The sequence below is a fragment of the Dermacentor silvarum genome, chromosome 1, assembly GCF_013339745.2.
Source record: "Dermacentor silvarum isolate Dsil-2018 chromosome 1, BIME_Dsil_1.4, whole genome shotgun sequence".
Classification (NCBI taxonomy): Eukaryota; Metazoa; Arthropoda; class Arachnida; order Ixodida; family Ixodidae; genus Dermacentor; species Dermacentor silvarum.
The window spans coordinates 139,461,605-139,482,981 of NC_051154.1; the positions used below are offsets into that span (position 1 = coordinate 139,461,605).

Below are 21,377 nucleotides of genomic sequence, written 5' to 3' on the forward strand. Positions count from 1 at the left end.
ACTAAGTAAAAACGATCTCTTGTGCTAGGGGTCCTCTGTTTCAATCCTGTCATCTGACAATTTCATTTGTGTTTATTAATTAAAGCCGACGTCTTTCTTAGCGACTTTATCACCACTTTTCCGTATCGGGAATGTTTCAAACCTCTTTCTATGTGTGTGCACTTTTTCTTTATCTTTCTGTCTCCCCTTACCCCTTCCCCAGTGCAAGGTAGCCAACTGGATATCTATCTTCCGATAGATATCTCATTTATCTCTCTCTCTTTCCTTGGCCGATCCCAGAGGTAGTGCACAGGCGCGCAAATAAAATTACATCATTTTCAGGTTTGAGCTCTGTTATCGTTCCGCACTTTGAATATTTAAGTACGAGAAAACTTAAGATGAAAATCATGTGCTGTCAGTGCTTTGTTTCATGGCATTTGTTTGTGGGCTGCCATTCTCAAAATCCTGAGGAATAATTATGACACGAATGTAAAACCAGGTATGAGCAACCTTAGTGATAGAATGGTGTGGCAATATAACCCGCATATACTGCACGTCGCATGTCATGGCGTGGCATACAGCATATATATACCTAAATATATACGGAACCTCAGGGTGATGGCAAAAAATTGTTTGTAGTGCCTATATAATTGCTATCGCAATTAAAGAAAAGAATTCATGTGCCTGATGGTGAGATCGAACCACTGATCTCTACTTTAGGGGGCTGGATATAGCGCATCGAGTGCCCTCAACTGAAGCCACCGGAAGTAAGCTCCCTTGCGCCCCGGAAGTTAGCAATTTGATCCTTTCTAGCAACACTTCGTCTGCACGGGAGCTAAACATTTTTTTCTTCCCCTAAGATACCTGCCTATTGTGCCGTAAACTACACAAGAAGGCCGGAGATGTATTTTGGGTAGACGTGAAAAACTACTCATTGCCGTTCCGACAGCGTCGCTAACATGAGCGGCGCGCGCTGGAAACACTGGCGATTGAAAAAAGGCTTCATGTAAGAAAACATATCGCATACGGGATTACCATAAACTCCCTTACCAGACATGAAGCGACAAAAACGCGGTAAAGCTCGATGAAAAATTGCTACGGCCGCAATATTGTCCGACGAAGCGCACTATTAAGTGAAGCATGCACACTACTGCCGGGACAAGCCGCCGCACGCCACCGCATTTCCGATGGCTTCACGTGCACCCGGCTCCGGCGAGCGGCATCCAGCAAAACATATAGTGCAGATCAGTGGATCGAACCTCGGTCCCCCAGCGCACCAGCACGAATCATTAGGTCGTGCCACCGCCGACTAGCTCTGAGGTTATCGCCACGTGTGTCACATTGCGTAACACGGCTGCGCGAGAGCTGCATGTTTGCGCGCGCGCCAGTTTCCTTTACGCCGAAGACGTTGGAATGAAATGGTAAAATGTGTAGGCATTTGATTAACCGCTTTACGAGAGCTTCGCTTCACAGATTCCTTCTTTCTGGGGTTTTACGCTTGCGCAGCCAAACTGACATACAGCAGTCTAGGTAACACATAGATAAAACATCCACTCATGGCAGGAATGTTCTCAACGATTATATGGGACGCATCTTTGCTACCACGTGCTAGCATTGCCCGTATTGGGAGCTATGCCATTGCTACAGCGACTTTGTGTATTACTGAACGAAATATGATATACCAAAATTATTTCCGTTATGCTGTTATTGTGTTTTGCATTGAAATAGAACATCCCATTCAGCTGTGTATGCATGCAACAGCCATCACGAGCAAGGATGGAAGGTGGCCGAGACAGCATAAAGAATCCGCCGCCATTCCACCCTGTGAAAGTGTATGTACAGCGAAGCTGTTGCAGACGTTGGACGACGTTACACAAGCACAGCCACCACAAACGACGTACATACGTCAGGTGCGCACGCTCGTGTGCGGAAGTGCAGCATACATGCTCATGCCTCTAGGCCCTCCGCCAAGCGCAAGTGCCTTATTGAACTAACTGAATTTTTCAAAGTAACTTGCATCAGAGAATTCGTAAAGTATGACTTACACACAAGCTGCTCCCATGATAGCTTCGGATTGTAGTTTGAATTTGCGAAAAAAAAAAAAAACGTAATTCTGTTACGCTTAAACTCAAAGCCCTTTTCTAGCTGCCGTTTGAGGTCTGTCTGAGTGGCTGCAGCCGCTACGTAGCGTTTTTTTTTTTGGGGCGAGTATAGAATGAGCCCACGAAAAATATCGACCAACTAGAGGCTAACAGCTTCGCTGCCATGGCGTGGCGGTATGCTAGAATAGCAATTTCCAACAGACGCCTTGACGCACACAGGTATGGGAGCCGTCACGTAGTAGGGGATGGGGAATAAAAGATGTGTATACGCGGATGACGTTCAAGTAAGCAAGCGTTTCCTAGACCATCCTTCGTCATGGAATAGGCAAATTTCTCCCCGCAAAAAATGGTCTAGACAACATCATATACTTAGATAATTTCAGCCAGGTGGTGTTGGCCAGGCGCTCCTTCGTCTATACATACAATCGCTTCCCACTGTCGCTTTGCGGCACATTCCTGTAGTCATCCTTGTTGCACTTCAATACACTTTTTTTTTTTCATCGGGAGCGAATTCATAAAGCTTTCCATTTCTTAGGGATATATCATGTTCCGACCACCAGCAATACCGTGTTAAATATAACATGATTGGCCAGCAGCTGCTCTTAGGAACAGCCAATGGCCAATCATGCTACGAGTCTATCATACGACACGACTGCTTTGTGAATAAGGGCCATGTATCACATGAAGTAACCCTGGACAGCGCTGTACACAAAGGTGGCTGTGTCAGGCCTAGCGTTTCTAAATGCTTAAGCGCCCGCCTCGCCTGTGCTGTGGAAGGTTGTTAATGAGGGGGGGGGGGGGGGGGGGGGCTGACTCTAGTCACATTTTTTTCTTTTGTGCATTGGCCATTTCAACGTAACGAACAGGATCAAACAGTTAAACCGTTGCGGAGCGAACCGCTTGCCACGTAAGATATGCAGGTCGCATAAAACGCCGCGTTTCATCGATAGCGCTTTTCATGGACTTCGCACATTATAGTTTCATTTGAGCCTGGAATAGGTAAGATATGAAAGTAGAGTACCTTAGATATCGGATAGACTAGCATTCAGCAGCGATGCGAGAAGTGGGACTACGACGAAGGCAGAAAAGGGCGGATGCTGCGCCAAGATAAGCGAAAAAATCTGCAGAGAGGCGGTGCGCCACTTGGATATCGGAACGGTGCTGTCTTGGACACGAAGTTGCGATAAGTAGGTACAGAAGAAATTTTATTTGTACAGTGGGTGAGAATTGTGAAAGCGGTCTGAATAAGTTAAGGACGAAATCAATGAAAAAAAAAAAAAAACACAACCTCCATCCTTACAGTATGTCGTCGTGGACGTGTCCCGAGTCCTCCCTAGCGTGCTTGTTGGGAATTTCAGGCTTTGGAGTTGTAGATGTGCGCCGTACTTTCGGAGGTCTGCGGATGCGACCAGGGATGTCAGCAAGCTCATCGGGGACAAAGTATATCCCGTATGGGGTAATCTTCGTCTCAGTGATGATGCCGCCTGGGCTTGGAATGACGTAATCGCACTCTGGGCGCCGTCGCCACCATGACAAAACGTCGGCAGTGGCAGACGCGTTCGCGGCACTTGCGTACAAAACGTCGCAAAGAGCGCACAATGGGTTTTCCGGCGTCTCTTCGTACGTCTCTTTCCATGTCAAGTACGGCAGATACGCGTCGACGTTGTCACGCATAACGTTGAGCTTGTCGACGATATCAAATGCAGTCGGCTCCGCTGACGTGTCGTAGACGGACCCCGGTGGTACGCTGTTGCCGAGGCCAGTCATTCCGAAGTAGATGGGAACGATGTTGTAGTGGAAGGCGGCGTATATCATCTCCGTCGGGTGATGAAAACAGGGAGAGGTTTCGAGCACGAATACGAAGTAGAAGTCCTCCGCTACCATCTTCATACATTCATCCATGGAATTACACAGCGGGCGACCACAATCGGAAAACATGAAAACATCGAATGTGTGATTTATGTGTAGCATAAAATTTTCCGAGCTACGGGGTAGAGGATAGTATTGGAACCTTTCAGTGTTATTGCGCAGCGGCTCTTCGCACTTGCTCACAAACCAAGCGACACTTTTGGTTTTCGCATCGATGGCCTCGAGAAGGGGTTCGCGAGGCATTACAATATCTTTTAGGCGATAGCTCCACTTCTTGTAGGGAACGACAACATCCGCATCGTCCCTGTGCGACATAGTCCAATTGAACATACCAGAAACTAATTGTAAGGGCCACGAAGAAGGCGTCGCAGGTTCTCCCTCTACAGTAGAGTAGACCCACACCTGTTCCGGGTGCCGGCGCCTCGGTAGGTTGTAAGGGTCCACGCGAGACGCTTCGACAACGATGGCGTCACTGACGACGTGATAAACGGGGTCCTTCGTGACGTAGCACTGCTTCCGCTTAGGATTGGTCACAAGACACTCGCGCAGAAGTTGATCTTTCGTGGTCGGAGCCCTGTCCCCCCATGTTGGCGTCCAGAGGAAGATTCGGGGATACGTGAAACCCACGCTGGGAGGACGCTCGCGCCAGGGATACCAGTAGCTGAGGGGCTCGGTGGTTGTGGACGGAACGTATTTGACGTACAGGATCCACAATGCCGCCGCCGCCACCAGCACCCCGATGGCGGCACGCCAAAGGCATCGCGAAGTCAGGCATCGCCAGGTTGCCACCGGCGTGCCGGCTGCAGCTGACCCTGTAGTGCCGGTACGGGCGACGGTTTCCTGTCCATCGCTCATGGTTCGTCGGGAAGCTGCACGAAACAGAAAGCAAGGAGATGGATGTAAAATACGTCAGTCGTGTCTTGCACTGCACCCCATACCGGGAGCGGCCCCCCGACACGCTTAAGTAAAATCGCGTCGCCACATTCCCACGAGCCCGCGTGCGGCCTGAACACGTTATTCCAGAAAAGAAATCGGACCCATTGAACTGTTTATCATAGCGCTACGCCTGAACGGTTGCAACAAGCAAACAAAATTTACGCGGGATGCTTTAGACAACGTACTTAGTTCTGTCGATGCCTGAATCCAACCGCCGGACAGGTCCGACGTGCCTTGCTTGGGGAACGGGACTACTCAGTGGTTTCTATTTGCAAAGGCCATTTATTTCTTTTATGGCGTACGTAACACGCCACGTGTCCTCCCTTCTCCCCTTCCTGCCGCTGTTTTTTTCTTCTGTTAGCACCGATAAGGAATACAAGCAGCCGCTTCTATCTGGCATTCATAGCAGACAATTGTTTTTACCTACTATCCACTCTCTCCCAGGAATGACGAGCACATGGCCGCAACATTCAAGCAGGTGGAGGACAGTGAAGGCTAGTTCCGTTTTTGTAATCAAGTTTCACCAATTTCGCGGTAGGCACGCAAATAATAAGGCAAAATGCAATAAATCTACTATACTTGCCGCGTATCTGGAAAATGCTTAATAATAATTTCACGCAAATACGTGTCAAAATAAAATGTTTCTATTGATTGTGCTTTTTTCTTTCTATTTTTTTTTGTGCTCGGCTGCTTCGTTCGCTGCGCCCACAGGCGGAGTTTTCGGTGTCATCGTTCCGTTTCAGCCAGTTTGACGGCTTGTCCCGCCGCGTCAACCGGCGATGTTACGAATGCTACGATGGCATGGTTACTGCCGCCCTCCTCACTGTTTTCACATATCATCGGCTCTTCCTGCTCCTCTGGTTGTGTGCTCACCGGCCTCGTAGAACTTTGTTCCCTTCTAGCCTCGGCCACAACTTGCACAGCATTGCTGAGGGATTACAAAAGACAGCGTCTATAGTTCATCAACAGTGTAAATCTGCTGCTGGGCCCAGTGCACGAGGTAAGCGAGTTAGCTTTTGCAGCGCTCATCTTCGTCCCGTTAACGTGCCTAGCGGCCTTTACGCTGTTCACTTGCTCAGACCGCTCTCAGACCGCTCTCGCATTCGCTGCGAAGCCAATTAGCGATTAAAGTCGTCCGTAGCACGCTTGGCGAAGTGAGCGCTTGCTGTGAAATACTTGGTCGTGTTCATCAAGTAATGTAACTTCGTAGCGTGGAAACAAAGGACGAGACAAAAGGGAAACGGCACACACAAGCGCAACGAAGTTACATCATGGAATGCCAACTAGCCCGATCTTTAATACGGTCATGAAATAAATTTATCAGTAGCCGGAAAAAAAAAAGTTGCCACAACTCACCTTATTGTCGACGAATTCGCGGAAATTGCCTGGTCGCTCCTTATTTTATTCTGAAATGTCCGTTTAAAAATTTTTCTTAAGGTGTTTTTTTTTTCTTTAATTGTACGCTGCGCGCTCGTTCAGCACAAGCTACTTGATTACGCTTTAGCGTAAGCGTATAGGGAAACTATCCTAGCAGAAGCGTGGCGTAAACCCGCTGAACAGTGCCGTTAGGAATTTGTACACCCGTGAAAAAATTTAAATCTCACGCTAGCATCGACCGCACGGTGGTGTCAGCGGCCCGGTAGCGGCGAGGGGCACAAAAAGCGAACAGCGCAGCAGAATACATTCCAATTGGAAATCGCCTTGCGCGTCCGCGCACACTGCTGCCGATCCCACCACCCCTCACCGCTATAAACCTGTACTGATTTAACAGCAGATGAACTTCATTGTTCAGAAATGTATTACAGGCAGTGTGCCGAATCAGAACTTCTTGTTCCTGTTCTGCGAAAATGGTTCAGTTCCACTTCAACCCCGGAGCGAAGCAATAGCAGTTGAAAACCGGTTTAAACTGGTTTCAGTTCGTTTGCATAACCTAAAGATAATTACAGAAAAACAGCGCAAATTTATTTTGCTCAAGAACCCGACAGTTCTCCCGAGTTGCTTGGAAATACTAAATAATAATAATAATAATAATAATAATAATAATAATAATAATAATAATAATAATAATAATAATAATAATAATAATAATAATAATAATAATAATAATAATAATAATAATGATGATGATGGTGGTAATGGTAATGGTAATCATGATAATGATAATAATAAAAATGCGTTCCGTGGTTCAGGTCGCCAATTTTAAACGCTCTCGAGTGTATTACTAAGATGCCTGTCTTCCGGTGTCACACGTTGAAAACGCTATACTTTCCCTTCTAAAATGACTGCAAGCTCCTGTGCATTTAAAAATGAGGTATCATGGCTTAGTTACAAGTACAGGTGATGCATGGATGACAAATTCCAGAAAAGGTAGCCAACGTAAACCATATTCTTCTTTTCTGTCGCGTTTCGGAGTGAAAAAACAAGATAAAAATTGTAACGTTCTGGTTAGTTAAAACAAATATATATATATATATATAGTTTCAGCTCGGGTTCGATACCGTGATTACAGGCATAAAACGGTACTTTTGATGTGTTCGTCCCTTTGCAAAGAAACGCTTCTTGCATATATATGCATGTAGTATTAGAATTAAGAGGTATTATACAGTTGGTCCTGAAACGTAACTGATAATGGGCTGAAAACTATTTCAATTTCTATTGAATGCTAATTCTTATTAAAGAACCTGAAGCAGCAATACGTCTATCCGTTACTGTAACCATCAGCATAAATTGAAGCGCCAACACGAAAATAATTATTCTGAGTACTATAGCTGTTACGTGTGAATGCGGGGTATGAATCGCATATGAATGCGCATGAATTACGTGTGAACGCGTTACAATGGCAATGAGCCCCGAAATCTCTCCGTAGTTGGTTACTATAGCGTGGTGTAGTACGGTTTGGTGCCTGGAAGCGCAACATTGCGCCCTAGTCGTTCTCGACTTGTTCGCGTTTGAATTCGCTCTAATTGTACGACCAGAAGACAAATACCCGCGCAGCTTGGAGAGCGCTGCCTCGCGTAGTAGCCATAAATTCAGAACACTATTGCCAAACGCAAGTCCGGGAAAATGAGAACGGCAATAATAAAAAGCACGACGGATTCGGGCACAAGCAGAGCTTTGAGCTATATATACGTCAAAAAAAAAAAAAGGAAAACAAAAGAAATAAGAAACTGGCGACGTTTTCCTCTCCCACATCAACAAAACCGGTGTCAAGACGACGCTCTTGATCTTCTATCGTTACTTGGGTAACGTGGAAGCCTACCATCTAGAGGATAAATCTGCGCCCGTGATGCAATTTCGCGAATGCATGGGAAGTATACCAGCTGACCTATATTTGTACTCAACACCTTTCTTCGCCGTATCGCAACAGGTAAAGACGATCTGAAGGTACTGAAGCATGCCACCAGTCCTCGTTGAACCCTTCGCTTCTACTCCTTGAGCGATGGCCTCGTACCATTAACTAAAAATTAATTCGAGACGTTTCTCTGCTCTGACAGCAAGCTGCGAGCAATAACACAACACAACGTAACAAAAAAAAAAAAAAAAAAAAAAACCGGCCCTTTTTCGTTGGAGGTGGCAGCCCATTTATGCATGGTGACGGAAAACAGTGCCACGTGGATTCCTTCACAACGTTGCTGCACCTAAAGGTATACTTTTCTTACTTGAATTAAAGCGCAAGCACACACACAAAAAAAAAAAGAAAAACGAAAGAAAAAGAGGACACACTCAGGCAGCAGCGGCGGCGACGACGAAAGGACGCGTCCTAACCTACTGTCTGCATTCTTTGCAGGTTGGTCGACCTTTATATTAAATGTCGTATGCATCACTAAGTCCGTCGCTGCTGCTGCTGCTGCTGCTGCTGCTGCTGCTGCTGCTGAGTTTTTATTGGGCATTGTAGTCAGACCAGTATTTCTCTTTAAATTTTTTTTAGCGGTGTGCTTCTTAATTTGTGTGCTCAAGAGTATTTTGTGAAATGTTATTTCATGTGCCTGAAACCATGGGGGATAAGAACTCTGGTAGCATAGGCAATGTTGCAGAGGCCCTAGCTGAGAAGCAACCTAACAGAATTAAGGACGTCGTTAAATTTTTTGCTGACCTAGTGGGGAGACTCGATGTGTTTTCAACTGGAGTGAAGGGTGAAATTGCTAAGGTCGCTTCCTCGAACACTAAAATATTTACTGAACTTGGGGGTGTTCGAGATGCCATTAGCTTCATGAATGAGAATTGTGAGCTCTTTAGGACTGACGTAGAGGCTTTTCGCAAAGAGATAGAAGCGGTAAAAGTGGCTGTGCCGCAAGGAAAAATGAAGAACTGCGCAGAGACCTGAGGGAAGCTGGGAGGGAGATTGTTGAACTGAAGCAATACAGTAGAAATATGAATATCGAAATTCAAGGTCTTCCGCAAACCAAAAATGAGGATTTGGAGAAAACTGTCGCAAACATTGCTAAATGCTTAGGAACTGATGTCACAGATAAGGACATTTACATCGCGCACCGTGTATTGTCCAAAGATAAAAAGAAATCTAATGTTATATCGTCATATTTCTCACTAGAACGGCGCGAGACAAGCTGTTGTCCGCAGCAAGAAAGGCTAAACAAGACAGCAGTCGTCTTGCCTTTGACAAGAATAAGCCTGTATATATAAACGAGCACCTTTGCACAGAACTGAAGGTTCTTCTCAGTAAAGCGCGGCAAGCAAGACGTGAAAAGGAATGGAAATATGTGTGGGTATCACAGGGCAGAATCTTCATGCGGAAGGCAGACAGAACACCCCTTTTATATGTGACTTCTGATGCTGATCTGGCTAAAGTCGTCGAGCCTAATTACAGCCTTATTTTTTTTTGTAGAGAACAATGGCGATACATTCCAGTGCTTCTGAATTGAACTCGTATGTAAGCGGCCACCGCATGTAGCCGCTCACATTTCTTCATATTAATATGCAATCAGCTCGCTCGAAAGAAGAAAACTTTCTCTTATTTCTTGATGAGTTCAACTTCTTATTCTCCGTTATTATGATGACTGAAACTTGGTACCGTAATGATACAGACGTGTTTCGTATTGACGGATATAATGTTGTATACCAAAATAGAAAATCAAGAATTGGTATGCATGCATGTAAAGACTGGATTTGTGTATGAGTATGATGATTTGTCTCTGTGTACGGAGGACATTGAGGCGTTGACCTTTAAGTAACAGAACTATATGTTTGTAGTAATATACAGGCCACCTGAAGGAAATATCGATTCATTTATTCAATATCTGGAAAATATGTTTTCCGTTGTCAATGAGCTTAATTACACAGTAGTACTGGGAGAGACCTTAACATAGATATGTTGAGCAATACACCTAAACAGGGGAGATTTTCAGACGTTCTGGCTTCCTTTTTCTTAAGAAACGTAATCACCATCCCAATGCGTATGATCAATACCAGTTCTACTTTACTAGACCTGTTCATTACGAATAGTACAAATAGTTCCATACAGGCAGGCGTCTTTGATGCCTCAATAAGCGATCATTTTCTCATATATCTAGTCCTAGGTAACATAACTAATGAAAGGAGTCAAATCCTTCCTGTCACTTATTTTCAACAAATAAATCCACGAGCGCTATCTTCTTTCTGAGAGGAAATTAGCGCAGTAAATTGGAATGGTGTTCTATCTTGTTCTTCAGCTGATATCGCTTATGATTGCTTTAAAGATACTCTATGTTCTGTGTATAGGAAACATTTTACGTATAGGAAACATTTTAGCTTTAAAGAGACCAACACGGGCGCGGAAACCTTGGATTTCTTCAGCAATACTTAATATGATAAAAGAAAAAAATTGGTTATATCGAGACTTTCTGAGGAAGGAGGGGGGGGGGGGCGAGACCCAGATAAATTTAAAGCTTTTAAGGCATACAGGAATAAACTCGCTAAAGTACAAAAACAAGCTAAACGTAACTACTACTTCATGATGTTTGATGGTGTCACTGATTCCAAACAATTATGGAATAAACTAAATTCCATCATATCTACTAAACAAGTGACAAACGATATTAGTGAGTTGTCAATCAACAATGAAACATGCAAGGGTACAGTGCTAGCAAACAAGTTCAATGAGTATTTTACCTCTTTGTTTGACAGTACTCATAATTGCGATTCATTGGCTTATTTGCCTCCCGCTCTAACTGATTCTTTGTTTGCTAATCACACAGACGTGCAAGAGGTCACCAATGTTTTTCGAAATTTTAAAATGAGTAAAAGCGAGGACATAGATGGCTTAAAATTAGAACCAATAATATTTATTTTGGATCTCGTATGTGTTTGCTTAGTACACATTTATAATCTCGCGTTTACCACAGGAGTGTTTCCCCAGCGAATGAAAACCGCTCAAGTAACGGTTATATATAAAGGCGGAGATAAAAGCAATTTAGGTAACTATAGACCAATTTCGCTTTTGCCAGTTTTTTCTAAGGGGTGGGAAAAACTCATTTTCATTCGGCTGTCTGAATTCTTTAATAAACATAACGTTATTACGTCGTCACAATTTGGTTTTCAGTCAGGCCTGTCAACCGAAAGTGCCTTACTTTACAATAGGAATTGATTCTAAAAAATATGGAAGCAAAAAAAAAAACATTCCTTACCTAAGGAATATTCCTTGATTTCTCTAAGGCATTTGACAGGATAAATCATGCTACAATGTTAGAAAAACTCCATTGTTATGGCGTTCGCGGTGTCATTTTAACTCTAATAAAAAAAGCTATTTGTCAAAACGGCAACAGTGCGTTGCAGTCAACCGAGAGCTGTCATCATCCCTGAAAGTTAGGAATGGGGTACCCCAAGGCAGCATATTGGAACCTCTGTTATTTAATATTTTTATTAATGGTATTGTGCAAATTGACAGCTCTGTAGATTATGTAATCTATGCGGATTATACCAGTCAATTTTTTTCTGGTGAAATGGCTGATGACCTCATTATGTCTGCTAATGAAGTTCTAAATAAAATACATGCCTGGACTGTGGCAAATTCACTACACATTAATATCTCGAAAACCAAGGCGGTACTATTCCGTGCGAAATCCAAATTTTACGAAACGTCTCTCAAGCTAACGCTTAAAAATAACGAAATTGAAATTTCCCAAACAGTTAAAACTCTTGTTCGCTTTCACGAACATATGGCATGGAATTACCATACTAAACACATAAGTCATAAACTTTGCAGAGCTTTAGGTGTGTTGCGTCGGTGTCAAAATATACTACCTGTAAAACAAAAACTATTATTATATAACGCTCTTTTTTCTTCAAATTTATAGTATTGTCATCTGGTCTGGGCCACAAGCTCTAAAGAATCATTAAATAATCTGGTAGTGTTACAAAAAAAGGCCCTACGGTGCGTTGAAGGTGTGTCACATAACGCACACACCGCTACTTTATTTCTAAAATATAGAATTTTAAGAGTAAACAGTTATTACGAATACCAGCTTTTGTCAACATTTAAATCAGAAATACGCAGAGGAAGTACCCTCTTACGTACTGTGGCCGATTTGCAACCAAATCCTGCCAGTCGCGTCACTCGACATACAGAGAATGTACCATGTCCTCGCACTAATTACGGACTCCAAACATTACATTTTTGTCTTCCGAGTGCACTGAACAAGTGGAAGTTAACAATTGAAAGTTTACGTATCTTGTCTAAAACTGATATATTACGTAGGATGTGCTGATTGTGCTATTCATGAATATTAGGTCATTTTTTTGTGATGGCTAATTAGTGTCATTCATTTACCTATTGCTTTGTTTTTGAATGTTTTTTATGCATTGCAGAGTTTGATTTTACGCTTTGCTGTGACAGGCCACATGCGTGTTCCTTTTGTGTTGTCACTCTCTGCTGCCTGTAATTTTGTTATTTTGTTGTTTACCGGGTGATGGGTCCAGTCAAGCTGTGAATTGCAGCTTTTTTCCAATGTACACCCAACCACGTCTATGTGGTTAAATAAATTCAAACTAAAACTCAAGAAGGAAGACGATATGGGACGAGAAGGAAGACCAGACAGGACGAGCGCTCGTCCTGTCTGGTCTTCCTTCTCGTGTCCTTTTATTTTTAAAGCTCTTTAAGTATGAATTATTACGAATTCGTCCACATTTCAGTTCTTGTATACTTTTCTTGTCACCTCGCACTTGTGCGTTTCATTTCCTTCTTGCTATTGTCTTAATGTGTGCGTTCAGGAAAGGGAAGGGGGGGGGGTTGTGTTCTTTAACGGTTCACCCAAATGCACGGCGCCCCAGCGTTTTTGCGTCGGACCCCCATCGTACCCGCAGCCTGGAGCTCAGCAGCGTAACGCCATAGCCACTCGGCCACCGTGGCGGGTGAACCTAAATAATACTGCTTTGTCGCTTGCACTGTCGGTGCCCCATAACGGAAGTGGCGGCTGATATGTAGGCTTATCGTAGTCTGCAATCGAGCACCGGTCGTGGTGCTCGATATATACCGGGTGTTCAAAATTAAGCTTTATGGAATTTTAAAAGATCGCCTGTGGCAGGTAGCATAATTCGTATCATTGAGATTTGTTATTCGACGAGGCGGACATTAGTAGCACGAGAAATCGAAGCGCATATTCAACTAATTAATCAATATTTACTAATTACTTGGTAGTTAATTACTTTACGACACATATTGCAATTTACGAATTGTAGTCGGCGAGTTTGCAAGACGCATCCACTTAAAATGAATTTCCAGGATGGCACCAGTTTCGAGATATGTATTTCCCAAAGTGTGGGACGAAATACATGGGCGATCCAGTTACTCTTGTGCTTCAATGTATGAAACAACATTTTGGTAAAAAAGATTGGCGGGGCCTCCGGCCTCGCTTTAATTCTTTCTCCTCAGGACCTAAATAAAGTTCGTACTCACTCACTGGTAAAAAAAGTAAGTGGAATAACATTGCATTCTTATGGCGAGTTTGATGGCGCATATCTCCAAACTGCAGGGTGTCATCCTGGAAATTCATTCCAAGTAGATACGTCTGGCAAGCTCACCGGGTACAAGTCGTGCATTGCAATATGTGTCGTAGTGTAATTAACTAAGCAGTTAATTAGTTAATGTTTGTCAATTAGTTAAATATGCGTTTTGATTTATCGTGCTAATAATATCCGCCTCATCGAACAGCCCAGCTCAATGACAAGAATAATGCTACCTGCCACGGGCGATTTCTAGAAACTCCGTAAAGCTTAATTTTGAACACCCTGTAGTATATATATATATATATATATATATATATATATATATATACAGGGTGTTTCAGCGAACACTTTCAAAATTTATTTAAAGTTGCTTGTGGCAGATAGCCCAATTCTAGTGAATGAGCTGGTCTACTCGAAGTCGAAGAGGCACATTACTTGCACAAAAAATTGAAATGAATAATCGACTAATCAACAAAAATTTACTAATTAAGTTTTAACTAATTACCTGATGGCCCACATTGCAATTTACAAATTGTAGCCGTGGAGTTCGCAAGGCGGATCCGCTTGGAACGAATTCTCGTGATGACACCGGTTTCGAGATATTAATTCCCTAACTTTGCGGAGAAACGCATTGGCGTTCCAGTTAATTTTGTGTTTCAATGCATAAAGCGACGTTTTGTTATGGAACTAACTGGAACGCCAATGCATTTCTCCGCAAAGTTCGGGAATTCACATCTCTAAACTAGTGTCATCCCGAGAATTCGTTCCAAGCGGATCTGCCTTGCGAACTCCGCGGCTACAATTTGTAAATTGCAATATGGGCCATCAGGTAATTAGTTAAAACCTTAATTATTGAAATTTTGTGAATTAGTCGATTATGCGTTTCAATTTGTTGTGCAAGTATTGACCGCCCCTTTGAGTAGACCAACTCATTAACTAGAATTGAGCTATCTGCCACAGGCAATCTTTAAGAATTTTTGAAAGGGTTCGCTGAAACACCCTGTATATGAACAACAAAGGAAGCCGAGGGGCCCGATTTTTATTAGATCATAAGACGCCAACAAACAATGATACAAAGGATGAATCATTGTTTGTTGGCTTCTTATGATCTGACTATACGTATAATATGAGGGCAACACCTGCCAGGAAGCAAGCCTTCTAGTTGTCGCTCATCGCATTTCGCCGTAGGAAGATCACGCAAAGAGAAAGGCAACATTACTAAGCGTTAATTATGCATGAACATGACACAAACGATGAAAACGCTAAATCGAAAGATCTGAAGAGGGCATATGCTTCTGCCACGGCCACCGCCAGATTCTTAATCGCATAAAACGGGACCTAGCTTGCGCATGCGCAGCGCTGTCCCGCATTTTATTCTTAGCCAGAAGATTGTGACTTCAATCTTTACAAAACCTTTCGATTCCTCAGCACACAAAATTACCTAGGCATATGAAAGTCAAGAATCTTGCAAATACACGAACATTGTATTTGGAACTTCAGCGCTCGTCATGTCGTCTTGTTACTATTTAACTAATAAATATGAAAATAAATAAAAAATTAACTGTATTTTTTCGTCTTCGCTTATTGCGCTGCTATAAACCTGCAAGTAGGATGAACCAATTCGCCCAAATCAAAGTATTTTTGCTACAAAGAGGCAGTAGCGCACCCAGGATCTCTGCCAGGGGGGGGTTGACAGTTTGCCAATACCATCTAAACAGCACCAATTTCGATTTCTTCATGGGAAATTGTCGATAAAATGCGCTTTTTGCGAGTGTGCAGACGATTGTGCGTCTTACATCTTAGTTGCAGTACTCAAATGCGTAACGAAAGAAAAGGGGTTAACCAAAAGGGGGGGTTAAGTCGGCCTCAGGGGGGGGGGGGGTCCTACCCGCGAATCCCCCCCCCCCCCCGTCGGTGCGCCACTGCAAAGAGGAGTATTCTTCCGAATAATTTTCCCTGAAAAAGTTCGAGCAAGCCTCTGTCGCTAGACTTAGCTCGCTCGCTTGCTGGCTCGTTCGTTCGGGCTATTCGCTTGCGTTGGCAATCATTGTACTCGCCGTGGTTGCTCAGCGGCTATGGTGTTAGGCTGCTGAGCACAAGGTCACGGGATCGTATCCCGGCCATGGTGGCCGCATTTCGATAGGGGCGAAATGCTAAAACACCCGTGTACTTAGATTTAGGTGCACGTTAAAGAACCTCAGGTGGTCCAAATTTCTGGAGTCCCCCATTACGGCGTGTCTCATAATCAGATCATAGTTTTGGCACGTAAAACCACATAATTAATTAAGTCATTGTCGGTGCTTTCTGCACAATTTTTTATAATGCCCATCATTCATAATGAAACAAACGTGACTGATTGCGTTCATTACTAGTACGTTTTAGTGCAGCATGCGAGCTTGAACTTTGTAGAACCACAGTTTTTTTTTTCTCAGCTGAACTGCATGTACTTGAACGGGGATCAACAACGCAGCAAGAAATATTCCAATTCGTCCCCCTGAAATTTAAGTGTGATTTTGTTCGCTCAGTGGAACTTAGCACTAAAATGCGCAGTGCAATGCATACATTCCTAAATGAGTGAGCTACACTCCTGAATGAGAGAGCTACTTATAGCGAAAGAAAAGCTTCCAAGAATTTCTAATTGTTTCGAGGCTATTTTCTTGTTAATTTCTATTCCATTGTCGTTTTTCATTTCTCATTCCCGAAATGTTTCCATTCTTTCAAATATTTTCTAATTTCTTCCGAATCTTTGCCAATTACTGTAGTGCGTATCATCAAAAAGAAGGTAAATCAACGTTAGCATTCCCGAATCCAATCCAACTAACCGAGAAGGGTGCTGCACGCGCGAACTGGGCGCGAGCTTATGGCGCCACCTGTTTTGCGTGAAGCCAACCGGTGGGGCTTCTTCCGCCGAGGCTGCGGTAGATCAGAACAAACCGCCACCACGTGCGGCGCGCGTTATTCGAAACGCTTCTTTGGTCACCCGTCTAACAAACAAACAAGCGATGGTCAGGAGCCTAATCCTGTAACATATGTACAATAGAGATCGAATGTTGAAGTGAGGTGAGACGTAAGGCTATCCTACGTGTCTGGCACAGTCCAGAAATGGCGGGCCGGTATCACCACTGCTTACAAAAGTGCAAGTCGGTTGTTGTTTGTACTGTTGTACTTGCGTAAATGCATTGCTGTTAAGGTGGACATAGCTCGGCTGCTCCATTTTCTCTCTGCTGCTACAAGAGAGAGAGCGAGAGAAAAGGGGAGGCGGAGATTGCCTTGCAAGCGCGCTATGTCGGCCATATATAGCTTGATCACGTGTGACTTGCCGCATGTGTAAGGCGCTGAGCACTCTGCGAATATACAATCCGAGCGCGGACCACTTCTGCGTCCGCATTGCATCATGAAGCGTATAGACAAGATCTATGGGGGAGAACGGGGTGCAGGGAGAGTTAAAGCTTTGCACCACCCATACTAATTTGCCCGACAACTCGTCATAACGGCTCAACATTCACTCTGTAACACTGATCCATGGAGGGCTTTGAGGTAAAGTTGATCGAGTACCTCCCTTCTAAATAGCCAGTCTCCTCACGGGAACGCAATGTCATTTGGGCTCGTGTTCGATGCCGGCCTGTACTTAATCTAGTAAAGTTCCCGGGTCTCTAGTAAACTTAGGGTACTTTAGCAAGTAATGATCACTGCAAAACAGACAGAGCACATACAGCGAGCACTTGAGTCCGCTGTCTTGCACCACCACACTGCAGTTCACGTGAGCCCTGCGCACCTTATGAATGAAAGATCGATCATTACGCGCAACCGAGAACTTACGCAGGCCTGAATTCACCGTAATTTTTCAATGGCACCCTTCAAACATTGAGGTAGCAGCCAACGATGCTGCTTACAGTTCTACGCGCAAAGCAGTGAAGAAGTCAGGCCTTGATGCAATTTTAGAACGTGCATCACTAAGGCCATGTCACTTGCTCAAAGTTCCTTGGGTACATGTATTTTTCAGTTAGAGGTAGCACACTACATTTACCTTGAGGCCTCTTCCCTTGACCGAATGTGCCCTTTCCCGCACTTCTAAGCAGTCGCTGCACTGAGTTCTATGCATGAGTCACCACACGGTGTACTGATATTGCGCGGTGAGCGACAGTTCGGGCTGCGTTGTGCGCCTCCGTCGTTGGACCAATACGATTGCGTTTGATATATGTTGGAAGAAGACGTGCTGAAGGATCTAACGAGATTTACTGACAGACCCACGCAATTTACTTACACGAGGATTTACTGGTACCCAGCTGTCGTGTCAACTCTTGGCGTGTAAACAAATTTACCCTCTACGTGCTCTACATGGAACGATCCCGGAATAGGCATGGGTTTTCTAAACACTCTGCGCTGATTAATGTTAGCAGATCTTAAAATGAAGAGACATACCAACAAGAGAAGCGCACCCAGCAAGTCTCGGCGCTGTGTTTATTGCTGGGAACGTCAGGCACACAGCTAAAAGAGACGAGAAACGCGTGAAGCGAGGGCGTCTGCTCCGTGCCTGAAATATTTCCTATCGGCTCACGTGTTCTACTTTGTCGACGCTGCTTATTTATTAATTTTGTCACGCAGAAATTAACCGAGTAGGCACTTAAACTGTTTTGCAGAAATAGTTACAAGATATTCTTTTGTTAAAGAAATAAAGAAAACAGCAGTGGGGATGTTTGCGGGCGATGGGCACAAATAGTTGGAGAAATAGAAGCACACCAACCACACCATTCTTGCACTTCCGGCCGAATACTTTCAGAATGCACACCTCAGTTAACACCACAAAAGAAAAAAAAGCGAATTATAATTATTGAAGTGGTTTTGAAGGCTCTCATAAAATGATTAACTGTATTTGATTGTTCCATTAATAAGATATTACTTGTTTTCTGTCCAATATCGTTACCAGGCTTGGTTTTTGAAGGCTACCTTCACTGAGGAAGCATTGAGGACGGTTTTAAAGTAAACTCCTGCCCTCAAATGACCCTTAAAATGCAGGGTCACTGTAAAAAATGAAATGCCAGCCTTAGACACCACCGTATGAGTTCAGGAAGTGGTTTGACTTAACCCCACAAAGCCTGAATGATTTTCCACATCAAAGAAAAATAAAACAGCTTATTCACATTTATTTACGGCTATAGGGGGGTATATTGGTACAAATAAAGCAATGAAACAATAATTGTGTACCCATTAAGTAGTACGGTAATTAATTACTTTGTAATTGATTTGCCGAACTATCCACAACTGAGAACTCCCTCCGGTATATCAAAAACACGTGTATGGGCCCTGTATAGGTTTTACAGTGCTTAAATCAGAGTTTTAGGTGCCAAAATCAGCGTATCAACAATGATACATTGGGCTTTGTGGGGTTAAGGAACATTTCAAAAGACGAGCCCAACTCATGAAAATTTTCCCAAGAAGTGTCCTTAGCTATCCCACAGCAAGCTTTACAGGTTATTTTTTGTCTCTGCATGAGAGAGCGCTTGTAGCATAACTTAAGCATGAACGGCTGTTTGTTTCGTTTTAGTTTCGGGCTAACTTATAAGTTACCTTTTCTTTTAGTAGAGATGTAAGAAAATGCGGCACATACAAAAAACAATACATATTGCTACTTCGCATGCTACGTGTAGGTCAGTAAAGTTAAAGCATGAAAGGTGAGAATAAAGATGCCAAAATGCGTTTGCGAATACAGATTTTTGTAACCGAATGCAAATAGAATATTCTTCGAAATATTTCCGAACGCTGATTGTGCTTTTCTCAAATAATTTGAGTGTTGTGTTACTCTGTGTAAACACTACCTTTACGATAGGAAATGTTTAATTGTAGCAAAAATACTTGCGCTTGTCAAATTAAACTATACTAAAAAAAGAAGATAGCTGTATATTACCTATATGTACGATGGGATGCCAAGTATGAACCGGAATGTTTTTCTATGGCATAACGTTTTGAGTTACTTAAACGGGCAACGGTACCTACCTCGGCGTAAAGCTTGTCCGGATCAACATGCCGGGTACCACAATTTGTGCTCGAGAATTGTTTGTTTCACATAAGTCGGTTAATAGGGTTTAACATTTCATAATAATAGTTTCATGCCCGATAATATGTTCTCCTGTATATATATAGTTATGCTTTCTGATATATGTACTTCTGTGTTTATCGTCACTTACCAATGTAATGCCTTTCGCGCGTTAATTTGTTCCCTTGTGCTTTTTTTTTTTCATTTTACTGCGTTAACCCACGTCTTGTACAACTTTTTTAAACGGAAGGTCCTGTTACAATCTTTGGCTTTGGGCAATCGAGTGCATACTTTTATGTTCATAATCATAGCTTAAAAAAAGAAAGAAAAAGAAACCGTCCTATAGCAACACAGAGATGTTATACAAGGTGTCGCAGTGGAGAGCTCTGAATATTGTCTACTCCAGAGCAACGGGACTGACTGCACAATAAATATCTATTTAATTACTCTCTAATTATGATTCATGGCTCACTAGAAAACGCTGAAAACAAGATCCTACCTTGACATTCTTGCAATGGAGTTCAGAGCGCCGTGGAAGAAACTTGCGTAAATTGGACACATTTACAGAGTTTCCACCATAATCCGCGCCTCACAGTAACTTTTGCTAATTTCACATGTGGGCACGAAAAAAAAAAAATCTTGGAGGACGAGCTTTGCCTTTAAGAGTAGAAGGCGATAGCATTAAAATATAGCTTATTTAACCACAATGTTTATCGGGAAACGCTGGCGGCGAACGCTATGCATGAAGGCCAGCTTTCTGGTAGAAACGCGGCCTCTAGCATGGGCCGATCCCGGAGGTAGTGCACAGCCGTGCCAAGAAAATTACATCCTTTTCAGGTTTCTGTTATCGTTTCGCACTTTTAATATTTCATTCTGAGAAGATTTAACATAATATGCATGTGCTGTCGGTGTTTTGTTTCGTGAAATTCGTTTGTGGGCTGTCATTTTCAAAATTCCGAGGAATAACTATAGAATGTAAGACACGGTATGAGCAACTTTAGGGATAGAATTGTGCGGCAGTATAACCCACATATACCGCATGTCACATAGCAAGCCGTCGCATATATATATACCTAAATATACGCCGACACTGGATTTTCTGCGACACGGGGCCCTTAACGCTGTCCTTAAGAACTGCAATGCGCTGTGGTGGCTCTATGGCTATGACTTTCTGCTGCAGGGCATAACTTTCACAAAAAAGAAAACACACACACGAAAAAGGAGCGAGCACATTTGACCAATGCATCTGCGCATGTCTGATTGCCAGTCCATATATGCACGCGTTTTTCATGAATAAAGAACTACAGATGTGAGTGAGCACTCTCCTGCCGTCTTTACTGTGTTCTATTTTTGTGCTTTTTCTTGTCCCAATTTATTGACATGTACCAACTAACTAAAGAGACCCCTTTTCAGGGCACGAGGATACGGGTTCGATTCCCGACAACTGCAAGAACATTGCTATAGGGGCGATATGAAAAAAAAATGCACTTGTACCGAGCATTGAGTGCACCTTAAAGGAC

The 21,377-nt window shown here is 43.3% G+C and overlaps 1 protein-coding gene across 1 annotated transcript; it reads right to left on the bottom strand.

Annotated features, from left to right (window-relative positions):
* Nucleotides 1-3,256: 3,256 nt before the first annotated feature.
* On the bottom strand, nucleotides 3,257-5,164 carry LOC119462675 (alpha-(1,3)-fucosyltransferase C). The gene is made up of 2 exons (XM_049660921.1): nucleotides 5,072-5,164; nucleotides 3,257-4,819 (listed from the first exon to the last, which is right to left on the bottom strand). Exon 2 carries the CDS (start codon nucleotides 4,803-4,805, stop codon nucleotides 3,378-3,380), a length of 1,428 nt encoding a protein of 475 aa, XP_049516878.1. The 5' UTR covers nucleotides 4,806-4,819; nucleotides 5,072-5,164; the 3' UTR covers nucleotides 3,257-3,377.
* Nucleotides 5,165-21,377: the final 16,213 nt, after the last annotated feature.